We start from the raw sequence: 16636 nt of genomic DNA, 5'->3' as shown, positions 1-16636 counted from the left end.
ATGTTTTATCTATATTTTTAAAGTGTTGATAGAACGAATAATCGTTTTTTTTTCTTTTTAATTTTTCGCCTTCATTATCATTACTTAAATGAGTTTAAGATTACAGCAATTTTCTTACTTAATCATAATATGTACGTATCAGATATCACACCAATCACACAATGATATCCGACTTTATTTGTATGAAATTTAAATTAATTTTTTTTTTCCTTACTAAGCACTTCTTGAAGTCCTTATGACAATTTATTTCTTCTCTTTACGAAAAACATTGAAACTGGCGGCACTAAGCGGTTGATGTGATGCCTCTGATGAATCCGATGTCTGTAGTTCGATACGCAGCTGCGAGGGTGATTCATCGTAGAGTGTTTCTGTGCAGACCAGAGTTGTTGTTGTTGATCGTTTAAAGTGAAAACGCATGAGGGACAGAGATAAAGCAAATATAAGCGAGGACATGATTACGAATTGGAAACGCAGTTCGTAGGGTTTGTAGATGGACGAAAGTTTTTGATGATAAAATACAGAGAGAGTGGAGGAAAACGAAAGACAGATTAGCATTATTTTGGCTTAGTGTTTGGTTTTTTTTCTTTTCTTTTTTGGTTTTTGGTTATGCATAAAAAGTGAAATTAACATTTTGAAAATAGAAAAAATACATTACAGATGTTTGCAAAAACAAAAGAATGGAGAACAAGTGGTTGCAAAAATGTGCTGTATTTGATTAATATAATTAAGTATTTTTTGACACTTATTGCATTCATTATATCTTAAATTTGTTTTTATAAAAGTATATTTAATATAATTTTTTTAATGTACATTTTTAATGTAAACTTTTTAATGTAAAATGTAAAAAAAAATTATTAATTCTAAAAAATTAAAAAATTTATATTTAAAATAAATTTTAACATCTTCAACCAATTTTATATACCAGCTGGATCAAACTGCATAAGTTTGCTCCCGAATATCTTCGTAGTAGTAATTTAATTTTTAGATAAATAAAGATGTTGTTTAGCAAGCTGTTAACTACTTAATAGACACAATTCTAAAATATTTTGCAATTTGCTTAAAGTTTTAAATATAGTTTTAAAAAATTGTACTCTAGCCTAGGAATAATATTTTTACAATTTCAAAGTCCAAAGTTTTAATACAACAAAAAAATTTATAAAAAAATTTGTTTTTTTTTTAACACATTTTGTGTATTAAAGTTTAATTTCCTTTTAACTTTTTTCATAAAAAAACAAAAATGAAATCTGACATGATTAACCAGTTTAAACTGTTTTGGGGGAATTTCATTATCTTTCATACGCCACAGTTCGTACTAAGATTAGGTCTCTTCTATTCGCCACTTATCTGCTCGCTATCTCTCTGCTCTGCTCACTTCACGAAAAAGTTGAATGGTGGCTCTATTCGAACGCTGCCAAGATTTTTTTATACCAGTTGCTTCATCTATTCACCACTTCTTAATGCTTGGCGAAAAGAAGAGGTTTATTGTTGACCTGCTTCATAAGATATACGTGATTAGGGGGACCTACATTTGTTTGTTGGCTGAATAAAGGTAAATAAAGATGAATTGCAAATATCTCGTAAAATTTACCACAAACAAAAAAAATAACTTAATTTTCGGATTTAGGGAGAGATTCTGCATAGGAATTTAATAGTGGCACGCCAAAGAATTGTGCGCCATGGTTATTGGAAGCACAGCAATAAGAGAAGTTATTTATATGTATCTACCATTTCGAAGACTATGTATTACATCTCGTCATCAATTCTAAAAAACTACTGGGTGAATGGGCTAGCTAGATGGTATGTATACCCGTGAGATGGTCTCCCTGCAAAATGAGATGTTTTGTGTTCTTTTGACTAATTGTGGTTTGCTCCAGAAAGAGTAGGCTTCGCGTAAACTCAGCGAGTGCAGGGAAAGAAGACCAATTTACAAGGTCGCGAGATGCTCCTGGCCACGGGGAGAATGAAGGCGGTCCAGAGAAGTTTTAAAGCTACAGTACTCCAGTTTTCTGGTTGACCTTTTCGAACATTCTTCGAAGAATCTTATCCACGCAGTGAGACTTGCAATTACTTCGAACCCCTTGTTTTGCAGCAGCTGTTTGGAGAATAACATAGAATCATTTCAGCAACTTCTCCATAGAAGTTCCATTCTTGAGGGGCTAAGACTTGGACAACTCGGTTCTCATTATTAGCTACGCCTGCGGATCACCTTCAGGTATTAACCATTTGATATGAATCATTTCATTAGTATGAAACACTTAACACAAAGCCAGTAAGTAGCCATTGTTGGGTCTACTTCATAACCCTACCCTTCTCCTATTGTTCTTCTTTTTGCTCTCTTTACAGCCCTTGCAATGATTTCACAATGGATACTTTTGATTTACTGTCCCGACAACCTTATCACGTAACCGAATACCTACTCATCACACTTCTTTGTTAACTTTATCGGGACTCGAAACTGCATTAGCTTAATACTTATTCGTCAAATTCGACCTCTCGCTGAAATTCATGTAGCGGCAAAATATACTGATATACGAGTCTACTGGTCACTCAGTGAGTTTGATTGAAGCAGCTGCTAAGTTGGCATTATTGCAGAGCTTTGCTTACAGAGAGTTTTTCGCTTTCTATTGCATTAACCTAACATAACTTTTAATTTTTGTTTCCCAATGTCGACTATTTTGGCACTCTCTTCTGAGTACTCTCGCGGACATTGCATCTGCGATTACGTAATTTTTTTCCTTCTTTTCTTTTTCCTCTGAACTCCTTGTTTACATGAACCTGACCTAACTTTTCATTGCTCATTACCACAGCTGACTATTTGGTGCTCTATTCTGAGTCCTCTCGCACAACTCATCTACGATTACGTACTTTTTTTCTGTCTTTTCTGCTTTCTATGAACGTCTTCGTGTACATAAACCTAACCTAACTTTTTATAACCCTTTACCAAAGTTTACTATTTTGACACTCTCTTTTAAGTTCTCTCATAGACCTCCTCTACAATTACGTAAAGTTTACATGCACCTAACCTAACTTTTAAGTTTTTGTTGCAGTTGACTATTTAGACACTCATCTAAGTTACGTCAGTTGTTTTCTTTCTATTCTCTCTTCTACTATTATTTTCTATTTTGTACCACAACTAACTACTTTGGCACTCTCTTCTGAGATTTCTCACACATCTCTGTTCCCTTTTCTAGTAAAGAGTTTTCCAATAAGAGGTGCTATTTTGATATTCAAAGAAAAATGCAATTTTTTAATTTGAATCATCGAATGTTTATTTAATTATAAAGAGGAAGCTATGCCATTAATAGTATATTAGAAAATAACATTAGGCAAATAACCACCACGACCACGCTTACAGGACAATATCCTTTTCTTGAAATTTTCCATAACCGAATTGTAAAGTGCCTGCCCTATGTCCTCGATAGCCTCACGAATTCCATCTTTCAGGTCTTGAATCGACCCTGGGCTGTTGACGTAGACCACAAGATGTTTAATTACAAGATCTCGGTGGCCAATTGTGATCACCTCTTCGAGAGATAACACGGTCCGGAAACTTTTCCCGTAAAAGATCAATGGTTTCGTTGCTTGTGTGGCACGTAGCGCCGTCTTGTTGAAAATAAACGTTGTCCAGATCAATACCAGCCAATTCCGGCAATAAAAAAACCGTTAATCATCTTTCGATAGCGCAATCCATTACAAAATAACACCTGTTTTTGGAAAACTCTTTATTTTCTTTGTTTACATTAACATAACCTAACTTTTAAGGCTCTTTATATCTCTCACATACCTCACGTTTTTCTTTCTATTCTCTTTGCAAGTATTTTCTTCATTTAAATTAACATAAACTAACTTTTAATTTGTCTTTATCAAATCTCATTATTTTGGCACTCTATTGTTTTCTCATACAGTCATCTATAAAGTTGCTCTAATTTATCCATTACAATCTGCCTAATTTGGTATTCTTTAACTTCCAGGTAGAATAATCATTCATTATATACCATCCATAATATTTTCAAACTCAAAAAAAATCTCAGTTAGTGACGCCAATTTTTTCTCCTAAAATGTTCAGCTGAATGTAAACAATTTTAAATTTTGTAATTTTCTCTTTGAGAAATTTAAACAACACGTGAAAAAATGTATTTCCGTTCAATAATAAAAATGAAAACCTGAGAATCAGAGAATCATCTGAATCAATCAGATAATCAGATTTTTTCATTCCCATTTTTTACACGATACTTTTTACCGAAATTTACTCAGTACTCATTGCTTTATTCCTATACCAGAGCCAAGTAAAAGTATCGAAACCTTCGTAATGAGGGAATTGTCATTCTGAGCTATAATCAGGCAGCACTCAAAGATGTCAGAAGTGAGAAGCTAAGGCTAAGCTGGCATCAAATTATCGGGCTACACCACGCAAAGTCCGTACTGGTGGAGTATAATCAAGGAGATTCAGACTGCTCATAATCCTCCATAAAGATAAACTCACGGACATTCTCACAAATCACTGCAAATTGCGTAGTCATCTGCACGGGATAGGGATATGGACCATTAACTACTGCCATTTCTGCGACTAGTCCCCGGAAACTCCTTCTTCTCGAAAGTGATGCCATGGCGCAAAGAAGGTTGAGACATCTCGGTCGGATACGGTCGAAAGAAAGGTACATTCACTCAGCCCGACCCTGCTCTATGTCGGGTTTATTAGGAGAACTAGGTTTGAATACGGTATTGCATTGAGAAGAGAGCACAAAAGATCAAGAAGTCGAAGTGCAGACCTTATTTTCATACATAAATTTATTCAAAAGTATCGCTTTGAAGATAGTATGAAATGATCACTATCTGACGAGTTGGAGTCGCTGCATCCAAATATGAGACCGCTTTAATTCTAGTACGACAAGGTTCGACCATGACCTTATAAAATACTACAAATTCAACAAAGCTGTTAAACCCTATAATCCAAACAGATTTGAAAATTAAAATCTCTTAACCCACCGACTTTTCATTTATGTAGTCGAGCTTTTATAACCTTATGAATTTAATTTTAATTTTAAAGCTCATCAAAGCAAGGGAAGCACCATTGTTTTTTTTTTTTAATTAACTTAAAGCGATTATTTTTGAATATGATTTTTGAACCAATTTTGAAAAAATACTTTTTAGGATTTATTGCTTATTGAAAATGTTTGGTATGAACTTAAATTAAATTAAATATAAATCATTATATTTAATACATTTATTTGTTGTTGTGTGTCTGCTGTGTATTGTATTTGTATTTGACGTTTTTTTTATCCTATGTAATTATACGATTATTATTTTAATGCTACATTTTTGATTGTACGAGTGTGTATTTTCAATATGATTGTTTTATTGCTTAAGGAGTTTAGTTTCCGTTTTTGTTTTTTTGTTGCAAGCACGCATTCAAGCAGTCAGGCAAACAGGCAGCAGGCTTGTGTGGCAGGCACAGTAAATCCTTTTCGTGCAATATTGATGTGATTTTTTATTTATTTATTTATATTTATTTTGTAGATATTTTATAGATTTAATATATATAAATAAGCGCAGTGAAATGAAATCCATTATTTTTGCAACAGAGCGGGTGGCTTCAGTAACCTACACTTGGAATTTTATAAGTGCGATCGCGTCAGATGCGATTAGAAAGATAAGATTTTGTGCTCAACCAATTTCTGAGACAGCTTCGCGATTGTGTGACTCAGTATTGCTTCAACAGACGGCAAAAATGAACAACATGAAAGAGAAAATATGCCATACTCCATAGTTTTTTTTTTTTGTTTTCTTTTTTCATTTGACCCGGAGCTACACATGGCACAAGAACCCGCTGTAAACCTTCTGAATAAATTCCGATGCAAAGAGAAACTCGATTTATGGATACTACGAGAGTTGACGTACAAAAAAAAATAAAAAAAAAACACTTGAACAGAATTTTCATCTACGAATCGGTGGTGAATCTCAACAACGACTAAAAATTTATTAAAGTAAATGGTGACTGGTGATGAAAAGTGGATCACTTACGAAAACAGCAAAGGAAAATTATCGGGTCGAATCACCTTAGCAGGGACGGCCAAGAGAGTTTCGCTTGATGAAACTGGCAAGGAATCATCTACTACTTAAGTCTCTGCTGCTTATCTAAGATCAAAATGGGATCAAAACTCGGACATATGCTGCGAACAATTGGACCCTTATGAGGCAAGAAGTAGCTCATAAGTTGACAACTTATGGGAATAAGAAAGGAATTGTGTTCATGTACTGTCAGATATAGCATTGTCTGAAGGAAGCAATCGCTCAGTAGGAAAGTCAGAGTTGGTCAATAGGAGAGAAACTGTGCTTCATCAGGACTATGGCATGGCCGCACACAGCGATAGTGACGCGCCAGAATCACAGGGAGTTTTATTGGGAGGTTCTTAAATATCCACATTATAGGTCGAATGAGGCGCCAAACGATTCCCACTTCTTGTTGATTTTACTGGTGAAAACTTCGTCTCAAGAGGAGCTTATGAAAATCGATTTCTAAGAGAGGGAAATAATGGAGCTATCTTATAAATAGGAAGAAGTCATCGAGAGAACACTGGCCTACATTTTTAGTCTGTTAGATAAAGCCTTCAATATCACGCCAAAAAATTGATGGATTTCTTTTTACTACACCTAGGAAAATACGCATTCAAACAAATAACAAGAAATAACCATATACCACAAATTTGTTAGCTTACAATTAAAAATATCCAAATTTCGTCTAAAATTTTTATTGGCGTGCAAATTTTTTTGAAATACAATCAAAAAGTAACACCTTGTGACATCAAACGTGATCTAGGAAAAATGTTTTTGCAAATTTATATGCCGCTTAGTCAGTTTTACATTTTCTTGTGAACAAATTTTTTGTTCTTAAATTTTGAAAGGATTGAATTTTCAAAATTTTTTTTTAATATTTTTGCTCACTCTAATATATTAACATGGATATCAAACGAAGGGAGATATATATAGATAAAATAATGTTGCTTATTTTTTGTCAGGACAATTATGGTACTACAATTTCTTGGGTAAAATGTATCCTTAAATATCCTTGAAATTTCCATATGAAGTATTTTGTAAAAAATTTATTATTTCATTTAAAATTTATGTTAAAAATATATTTGTTCAGTAATGCATGCATTATCTTCATTCTTCTTGCTGTTTTATAACAAATTAGATAAAAATAAAAAATAAATACCTGTATTTGTTCTGGGGAAAGTGAAACAAAAATTTTTTAAGTAGCTGAATATGTGCCCTTTAATTTGATAACCATATTAATATCTTACAGTGAATATAAGTATTTAAAATTATTTATTGAAAATGTAATCTTTTAAGATTTTAAAGTCCTTTAAAAAATTGAGGTGATAAAGAAATTAAAAACTGAGTTTACAGCATTACTGCATAAAATTTATACAAGATGGCACAAAATTAATCATCCAATTTGGTTTTTGAATAACTTTTTTAATATATGAAAAAATGATTATGAATGATGAAAATAAAGATTTGCTCCCTCTATTTCTCTTTATTTTCATCTCTACTCGATTCATTGCTTGTCCTTTTGTATACTGCAGCTCTCTTATAAATCTTTAATAAATTTTAAATCTTCCTTATTATAAATTTTCCAATAAAAATAAAAAATAAATAATTGGCACGCACATTTCTATTGGGTGTTTGGTCGAGCTTCTCCTCCTATTTGTGCTGTGAGTCTTGATGTTGTTCCACAAATGAAGGAACCTACAGTTTTAAGCCGACTCTGAACGCAAATGGCTTTTATGGGGAACTTTTTCATAGCAGAAATACACTCAGACTTTTGCCATTATCTGCTAAGGGCCGACAGCCGATAGAGTGATTAATTTTGTGCCACCTGGATACTAAAAAAAGACGATTTTTGTCGCATGGTGTATTAACCATTAATAACATATACCAAAAATGGTTTAGCTTACAATTTAACATATTCCAATTTCGTTTAAAAATTTTCATTGGCGTGCATTTTTTTTTCTTAAATACAATATAAAATGTTTCATAAAGAATATAAAAAAATTAAAAAAAAAATGCTTGACATAATTTTTTTTTTAATTTATAAATTTTTAGCTAGCAGTTAACTCTAAAGCAAATTAAGAAAATTTGAATTAAACGCATTGGCATTCAAACATTCCACAATTATCTACGAGCCACTAAACACATTAACGAACATAATTTTAAAAATAATTTTGCTAAAAATTATGGCCCGAACTGAAAATAGGTTTTTGTACTCCAATCGCTCAATTTTAAATATCGGAGGTGGAATCATCACTACCGGGCGGTATGATTGGCGTTTCGTATTCATAGTAGACGGGGTAACGTGGCTTAAACGACTCTGTCGTGCCATTGGAGACAATACTACTTAGGCTGACATTTTGCAAGTATTCGCTGTCATCACAGAATTTATCACTTAACGCCATGGCATCCTCGTAGGAAGGTGGCACTGAACAAAAAGTAATAATAATTATTAGTATTTATAAAAAGAAAATAGCTCTACTTATTTCAATGCACTCACTCATAAGCTTATAGTCGGGCGGATTGTCACCATCGGTTATTAGCAGTGTTGGTACTGTTTGTTCACCGTTCGCTCCACTTGCCATATCCGCATTCATTTGCTGATCACCGCTTTCACCTGCTCCATCTTCACCACCAGCAAAATGTTGCTCATTTTCGCTTACATTTTGTCGTAACGCTGCTATGTCCTGCAGTCTTCGCCCGCTATAATAGCCACGACTCACCGCATATTGTGTTTCTAATAAGCTTGGCAATCCTGCAGCTGCTGCCATGCTATCTATAATCGGTATACTACCAATGGTTAAGGGTATTTTCAATTTCATTTTCCAATGAAAGTCAGTTGGTTTAATAATGACTTTTATCAGATACGTGATGTTGATAGGACAAGCGATTTTCAGTGATGACGGCGGTATGGAAGGTAAACTAAGAAAACCACGATACACTTTACGGCTCCAACGCAGAACATTACCGAATTGTTTGCGTGCGATGAGATGTTTGTCATAACGGTATTCATGTTGTGGATCATGCGATTCGTAGCTAACCTCCTGTTTCAGCTTCACTTCACAGTCGGTAATGTCAATGGACGATTCATTATTGATATAAAGGACGAAATGGATTTTTTGGCCGGGTGCATAACCGCAATAGGGTGTGGAGAATTTCACAGTTAACGGGCCTGTGGGGCAGCAAAAGCTCCAGAAGCGCTTGCGATCGAGGATTTCGAGGGGGACCTGTAAGATAAATAGAAATATTAAGCAGAAAATCGGTGATGATTTTTTTTTCGGTTGCCTTGCCCTCTAATTGACATCAATATGCAACATTTCGAAATTAGTAACAATGTGAACCTAAAAAAAGCCACCACGAAAGGCTATAGCTGCATCTGAAATGCTGTTTCAAATATTATATACTACGTAAAAAAGAAATATCCTTTTATATATGCCATAGAAATCACCAGAGGGGATTGCTTGTTGACTTCAACTGAGAATTTAACCCCATCACGTTCAGAAATTGAATCATGGGTAGTATAACATGTCCTGAATAAATCCTTCATCGAACATCCGAATTGTCGAAAGAGCACCAGCCCAAGGCTCGTTGCTATTCTTACTGGGGATTGGCAGTTGTTGTCTAATCCAGAAGGCTTCCTAAGATTAATGTAGAAACTGTAGGAATATAAATGAATATTTTACACCCTTTCTCAGGATATCCAGTACAACACCCAAGAGTTGTAAGGGTGCAAAATATTTATTTCCCCCCGCAAATTTGCGGATAGTTGGAGAAGGTAAAATGAGACGTGCTATAAAAAAGCTAAGCACCTATAGTGGAGAAAACCGACAGTTTTGTCCAAAAGCCTAGAAATTTATATTACTAAAATTGGTGTCTAACTTTATTGACTAATATCTCTAGAAAATAATGGTTTGACGAAAAATGACAATGTACTCACTTATATGCAGAAAAATTGAAATCAGAAAGAAACCCGTTCTTGGTTCTTAACAGGTCAAGGCAAAGTATTTAAAAACTATTTTTAACAGCGAAAACAAATTTTTGAAAGAGGTGTAGGTAAAGATACAGGTATTTAAAGATGAGGTACTTATACGGGTCCGCCATATAACTTTACGGAATTAAAAATGCTATAAAAAAGAAACTACTCAATATTTTTCCAAACTGTTTTTTTTATTTTGAATTACAATACTTTCGGTTAATGATGGAACACAACTTCATTCATATGGCTGCCTCGGCTAGCCATGCACCATCCCATACGATCGGTCCAATTTTTCAACACATTTTCGATTGTATGCGGCTGTATTTCAGCTATGACATCGCGTATGTTGGTCTTCAGTGCATCAATTGTTGCTGGTTTGTTGGCATAACACTGGTCTTTAACGGCACCCCAAAGATAATAATCCAACGGCGTCAAATCGCAGCTCCGAGGCGGCCAAACGATATCAGAATTTCGGCTGATAATGCGATCTTCGAAGACAGTGTGCAAAAGATTGATCGTAGCATTCGCTGTGTGGCAAGTAGCGCCATCTTGTTGGAACCAAATGCCACCAATATCCTCCTCTTCAATTTCTCGGAACAAAAATTCGTTCAACATGGCCCGGTAACGCTCTCCATTGACGCTTACGGCCACTCCTCGCTCATTTTCGAAGAAAAATGGACCAATGATGCCTCTTGACTAAAATCCGCACCAAACAGTGACTCGTTGTGAATGCATCGGCTTTTCTTCGAGTGCGTGCGGGTTTTCTGAGCCCCAAATGCGGCAGTTTTGCTTGTTAACATACCCGCCGAGATGGAAATGAGCTTCATCCGAAAAGATGATTTTTCGGTAAAAATCTTCATCTTCTTCAAGTCGATCCCAAGCCCATGAAGCGAAGCGAAAACGTAATATTTTTCAGCGTTCTTTGAGCGTATACACAACCATTTTCGTTCAGCGGAAGAATAAAACTAATTTTCTGTCAAATCAGATGACAGCTAAGTGTTACCATTCTTCAAATAATACCTAGTTCGAATCCGTAACGATAGATGGCGGGCCCTGTATAAGCTTTTTCCTGCTAAATATGTATAATATTACTATAAATTTTCCGTTACATATTTTTCCAACCTTGGGAGAACCTCGAGTTGAAAAAACAGTACTTATTTTTTCTTAGCAGGTTTCGAAAATAATTTAAAGTAATTAAAGAAATAACTACCTAAACTCGTAAGAGCTGGCAACTAAGCAAATAAGATCGGACCTATTTGAATTGAGGCACGTCTGAGGTGGCCGCAAATGAGTATGATTTAGTGTTCTCAACTTCTATAAAAGGCGGTCTATTAAAGAGTTATGAGCGTAGCCATATTGCAATCAAGCTTTAGTAATACAATATTGTGCATCACCCTGATTAGATCCATTATTACATACGCCTCTGTAGTCTGGTGGAAAGCTACTATGGTTAATTCTGGAGTAAAACCGCTAAACAGACTACAGAGAAATGTGTGCTTGGGTATCAAAGGTGCTATGAGTACCACATCTGGCGATGCCCTTAATGCCATCCTGCAACCGTTAGATCTTCAAAATCGAAAGGAAGCGAATAAGGCGGTGTACAGGCTCAAGCTTAACGGATTCTGGGGAGACGAAGAAAATACTGGCCTCTGTTAGATATGCCACCAGTTGTCGGAGCGGTGCGCACTGTTCTCGATGCCAGCGAACAATCCGGTGTCTTACGTTAGCTTCGGTAGGAAGTATGGTATTTTGATCACAGCTAGAGATCAATGTTTAAATCCAGAGAATTTATTAACAGGATTTTCGTATATTTTCTACACCGACGTGTACAAAACCAGTGATGGTAGTTAATCTGGATCATGCTTAAATAAAGACACTAAGTACTCCTACGCTACAGGACAGAAGCCTCCGGTCTAAGTTTAAGCCATCTTGAATGTAGCATACTGGCTAATTGATTAAAAGTGGCGAGGTAGTAATATTGAAATTTGTAGTGACAGTCAAGTTGCACTAAGAGCCCTTGCTAACCCACGCTGCTCTTCGAAATTAGTCGGTGATTGTAAGACAAAACTGAACAGTGTTGCGAAACACAACAAAGTTTGTCTTATTTGTGCACCTGGACATTGTGGTATTGCAAGGAACGAGTTAGCTGATAAATTGGCTGAAGAAGGCTCTGCAAGCATGCTACTAGACGCTGAACCCTTTCTAGGTGACAATTCTACATCAATTCAACTATGGATTGACGACTTTATGAGGTCTACCCATAGAAGACTTTCGTCTGCGTTGGGCTTCTGCAAAGTAGCCAAGTGCTTTGTGAAAGAACCAAACAAGAAACTAGCGACCTAAAACTCAGTAAGAAGGGCCTGAAAGTACTAGTGGATGTAATCACAGGGCACAACGCCTGCGATCAGGATATAGCTACCATGGGAGTATTTTCACTACACTGCAGAGTATTTTCTTTGTAGCTGTCCGGCATTCCGAAAAACAGACTTAGGCTATTGAGGTGCGATATTCTGAGTTTAAGTTTTGTAAAGTTTATACTCTTCCTCTTCCGCACCTCTTAAGATTTATCACTAAATCCAAAAGATTCAAACCAATTTTTCAGGCTTACCATCCATATAATATCTATTCTGTCTCTCTATATTCCTTCCACTGTAATTTATCCGGGTGTTGTACCGACTAAGTGCTTGGACCAGTCCAACCCCCAGAAATCTAATCTAATAAAATATTGTGCACAACTACATATATCAAATGCTTCGGTGTAAACAGTATCCACCTGATAATCACAATAGACTGCAAAATTGGTAACTGTAGAATGTCCTCAAACAAAAGCATGTTGATTTGGATCAATTATTTCTGGTACCGCAAATGACAATTTTTTCTTGACAACCTTTTAAAAAAGTTTTGAAAAAAGTATTGAAAAGTATATATTAGTTTAGATGTTGGCCAAACGTCGTTCTTATTACCAGATTATTATCGTTTGAAAATACCAAACGGCAGGAAAAAAGATTAATTATGAATATTAAGTGAATACAGAGCGAATAACTGCATTCCTTCTATGAGGGTCCATCCAGGTCACTTTCAAGTGAGGTTTCTATGGAAGAGATACCATTAGTGACAACTAATTATGTCGTTGACTTAACCGCGAAGCCTTTAGGCTGTGGTACGAAAAAAAAGTTGACATATCAGCGTCTACAGAATCAGTAACAAAACTGGACTTAAAATAGCCGGAACAAGATTTATTAAGTCCGATTTGCTGGCATAAATTGGTATAGGATTTTTTTGCGAATCCGACTGCGGTTTGACTGATCAAATTCAGAAGGTGATATGTAGACTATATCTGCAGAAAGATACAAAATATTCACCGAACTTATCAAAGAAGGCTGGTTATTTTTTACAGGTCAGAGTAGGGGTGCACATGAAAATTTTTGGGATAGGATATTTTGATTTGTGTAGGCTATGCGAAGGAGTACAGAAATCAGTCGAGAAACCTTTGAAAGTAGCCAGTGGCTTCTTATGATTGATTAACTTTGGGCGCAGTAGCTAGCAATTTTATTCATCGAAATAAAAAAAATTAAAAAATGTTATCTAAATTATTAGTGATCAAATTTGATAAATTCTTTTGTGATCAATCTTCATACTTAACACTTATTCTTACTCACCCTATAAATAGTGTCCACATTCAAATCCAACGGTTGTATTACCGTAAATGGCAACTTGAAGACTTTTGGATATCGGGCTGGCCGATCGATTGTGGTGATAATCTCATAATGAATCTGCCCATATTTTCCATCGAACGAAGTAGGCAGATTCTCTGGCAGTATTACGTGAAACGTATACGAATAATCGCCGGCCGACCAGTCCATACACGAACTGTTCGCACACGAGCCGAGCACATACGAACGTGACGACAAATACGAACGATAAGCACGACACATAGCACGTTCACTATCGCGTGGGTAGCCCTTTTTTATCCAGCGTATCTTTGCATAGCCGCTAACTGTGATGTGTATTGCTGTCAAGTATCAACAAATGGTGAGGGTGAAAAAGAGAAAAAAATAGAAAATATTGTTTATAAGAGGCAAATATTTTCAAGTACACACACTAGATTATCACTTAGATTAATTATGAATATTTGTAGGGAATATAAGTGGTAGGAAAATTAAATGGCATGCGAAATATCTAAAATCAGCTAGTAAATTCACATATACATACATATGTACACATGTATGGAGATATTATGCATTAGGGTGATACAAAAAAAATTTTTTTTTTTACTTATGTGGAAAAAAATATAAAATGTCTTGTCTCATGTAAAAAATTATTTCAAATCGAAAAAATATTTTGTTAAAAAATATGATATTTAGGAGTGACTTAAAGCCCTTGAAGTTTTCCATATAATTTGTGCGTAAAAAACATTTTTAATAAAAAATAGTATTCGCACTAATTCTTTGTTCCACTTCACAAAAGATCAGACCAAGTACAGAATACTGAAAAAATATTATGTTTGAACTAACTCTATTTCTATTCACAAAACATCAAATGAAAATTATTTATAGTATATCAAGTACAAATTTAATAATTTTAATTATTTGGTGTGTACAAATATTTGCATACTTATGTATTTACGATTTATCTGGTTTCAAGATTATAATAAAAAATTAATACTACGACGAAATTTGATACTATTATTTTTTATAAATTCTTTAGTATTATTAATTGATCTTTTATAGATATAGATTTTTGTAGAGCAGTTCTTTTAAAGAATCAAGCTTTGCCGAAATTCTGTAAAAAAAAAATTTTATACAAAATACAGGGTGGCTGATGAAATCCGCTACCAAAAAAAAATTGAATAACTTTTTTTCTTTTTAAGTTATCTGTTCCATTTTTGTTTTAATTTGCAGATTGATCTTTAGAATTTATTAAAATGGATAACTGGGACACGCAAAAAAGAATTTGGATAGTCCGCCACTATCACGCACTGGAGTCCGTAGTTTTGGTACAGAGAGAGTACAGGCGGATGTTTGGCGGCGATCCCCCGAGCAGATGGACCATAATGAAACTGGTGAATAATTTTGCTGAGCAAGGAACAGTCGCAAGAAGGCCTTATCATCGAAACCCACCAGTTCGGACGGAGGAAACGATCGCTGCTGTAGCTGCAGCTATACAAAGCAATTCAAGGGTTTCAACAAGAAGCTTATCTGCTCAACTTGGTGTCAGCCGACAGTCTTTGCAAACAATAATGCACAAAGATTTAGACTTATTTCCCTACAAAATTCAAATGGTTAACAAACTGAATGCAGCAGACTTGCCGATTCGCTTGGAATTTTGCCAGAAGATCCTGCAAATGGTGGAAGAAGACCAAAACATGTTAAACTGCCTTTTCATGTCTGATGAGGCCCATTTCGATTTAAACGGCAATGTGAACAAACAAAATTGTCGAATATGGAGTACTTCTAACCCACAGATACTCCACGAGACGGAATTGCATCCTTTTCGCGTGACAGTGTGGTGTGCGGTTTCTTCACGCTGTATTGTCGGGCCTTATTTTTTTGAAGAAAATGGTCACACCGTTACGGTTACTGGAGACCGTTATTTGAAAATGCTGAAAGAATTTTTCTATCCAGAACTACGCCGAAAGAGAATTCCTTTCAACTCTGTGTGGTTTCAACAAGATGGGGCAACGTCTCACATAGCCCAGACTGTTATGACAGAGTTGCGACGAAAATTTCCCAATAAACTGATTTCAAGAAACTCCGAATTTCGTTGGCCCCCTGGTCGCCTGACCTTACTGCACCTGACTTTTTCTTGTGGGGTTTATGTAAACAAGAAGTTTATAAAACAAAGCCAACAAATTTGGAGGAACTAAAACAATCCATTCGGGCAACAATTGCGGCTATTCCTGTCGCAACTCTCAAAGCAGCAATGAACAACTTTTTACTAAGATGCCGCACTTGTGTCAACGAGCATGGGGGGCATTTAAATTCAATTATTTTTAAAACTAGTTAAGCTACATTTAATAAAATTTAATGACCTTCAACTTGAAAAAAAAATAAATGAATTCCATACACTAAAAAAAAAGTTATTTGAGTTTCTTAATGTAGCAAAATTCATCAGCCACCCTGTACCTGAAAAATATTAGGTGCGCAAATAAGTTCCCGCTGTTTGTTAATAGATGCCGCCAGCAGTGTGTGCTAGTCGATTCTAACATAACCTGAACGTCATAAACCAAGCTTAGTTATATGGTAAACAAACTGCTCGACACGTTAGTGGTTTTGTTTTGGTATCATAAACTTTTGGTTTTGTGAAAATGTCTGATTTTGTGCCGAATAATCGTCATTTGCGGGAAGAGTTGATTTTCCTCTTTTATTCGACAAAAAACGGCGGCTAAAGTGCATCGAGAGCTAAAAAAAGTTATGGAGATGCTGCTTTAAGTAAAACAACGTGCCGAGATTGGTTCCGTTGCTTTGAAGATGGTGATTTTAATGTTGACGACCGTCCGCGTGAAGGAAGGCCAAAAATCTTCGAAGACGCTGAATTGGAGGCATTGCTTGCTTCAGTATTAGGAGTTACCCGCCAATCCATTTCCAAGCGATTGCATGCTTTGGGAAT

General features: G+C 35.4%; 1 protein-coding gene across 1 annotated transcript in view; it reads right to left on the bottom strand.

The window, feature by feature from the left end:
- Window positions 1–243: 243 nt before the first annotated feature.
- Window positions 244–16636, bottom strand: part of LOC129253257 (arrestin domain-containing protein 17) — a 32950-nt gene continuing 16557 nt past the window's right edge. The window contains exons 2-5 of the mRNA XM_054891557.1: window positions 13687–14039; window positions 8552–9278; window positions 8312–8479; window positions 244–368 (exon numbers count right to left, since the gene is read on the bottom strand). Of these exons, the coding sequence (XP_054747532.1) occupies window positions 244–368; window positions 8312–8479; window positions 8552–9278; window positions 13687–14039 (1373 nt within the window). The remainder of the gene's footprint in view (window positions 369–8311; window positions 8480–8551; window positions 9279–13686; window positions 14040–16636) is intronic.

This window comes from Anastrepha obliqua, chromosome 1 (assembly GCF_027943255.1).
Source record: "Anastrepha obliqua isolate idAnaObli1 chromosome 1, idAnaObli1_1.0, whole genome shotgun sequence".
NCBI classification, from domain to species: Eukaryota; Metazoa; Arthropoda; class Insecta; order Diptera; family Tephritidae; genus Anastrepha; species Anastrepha obliqua.
This window is presented reverse-complemented; position numbering and strand designations above follow the sequence as displayed.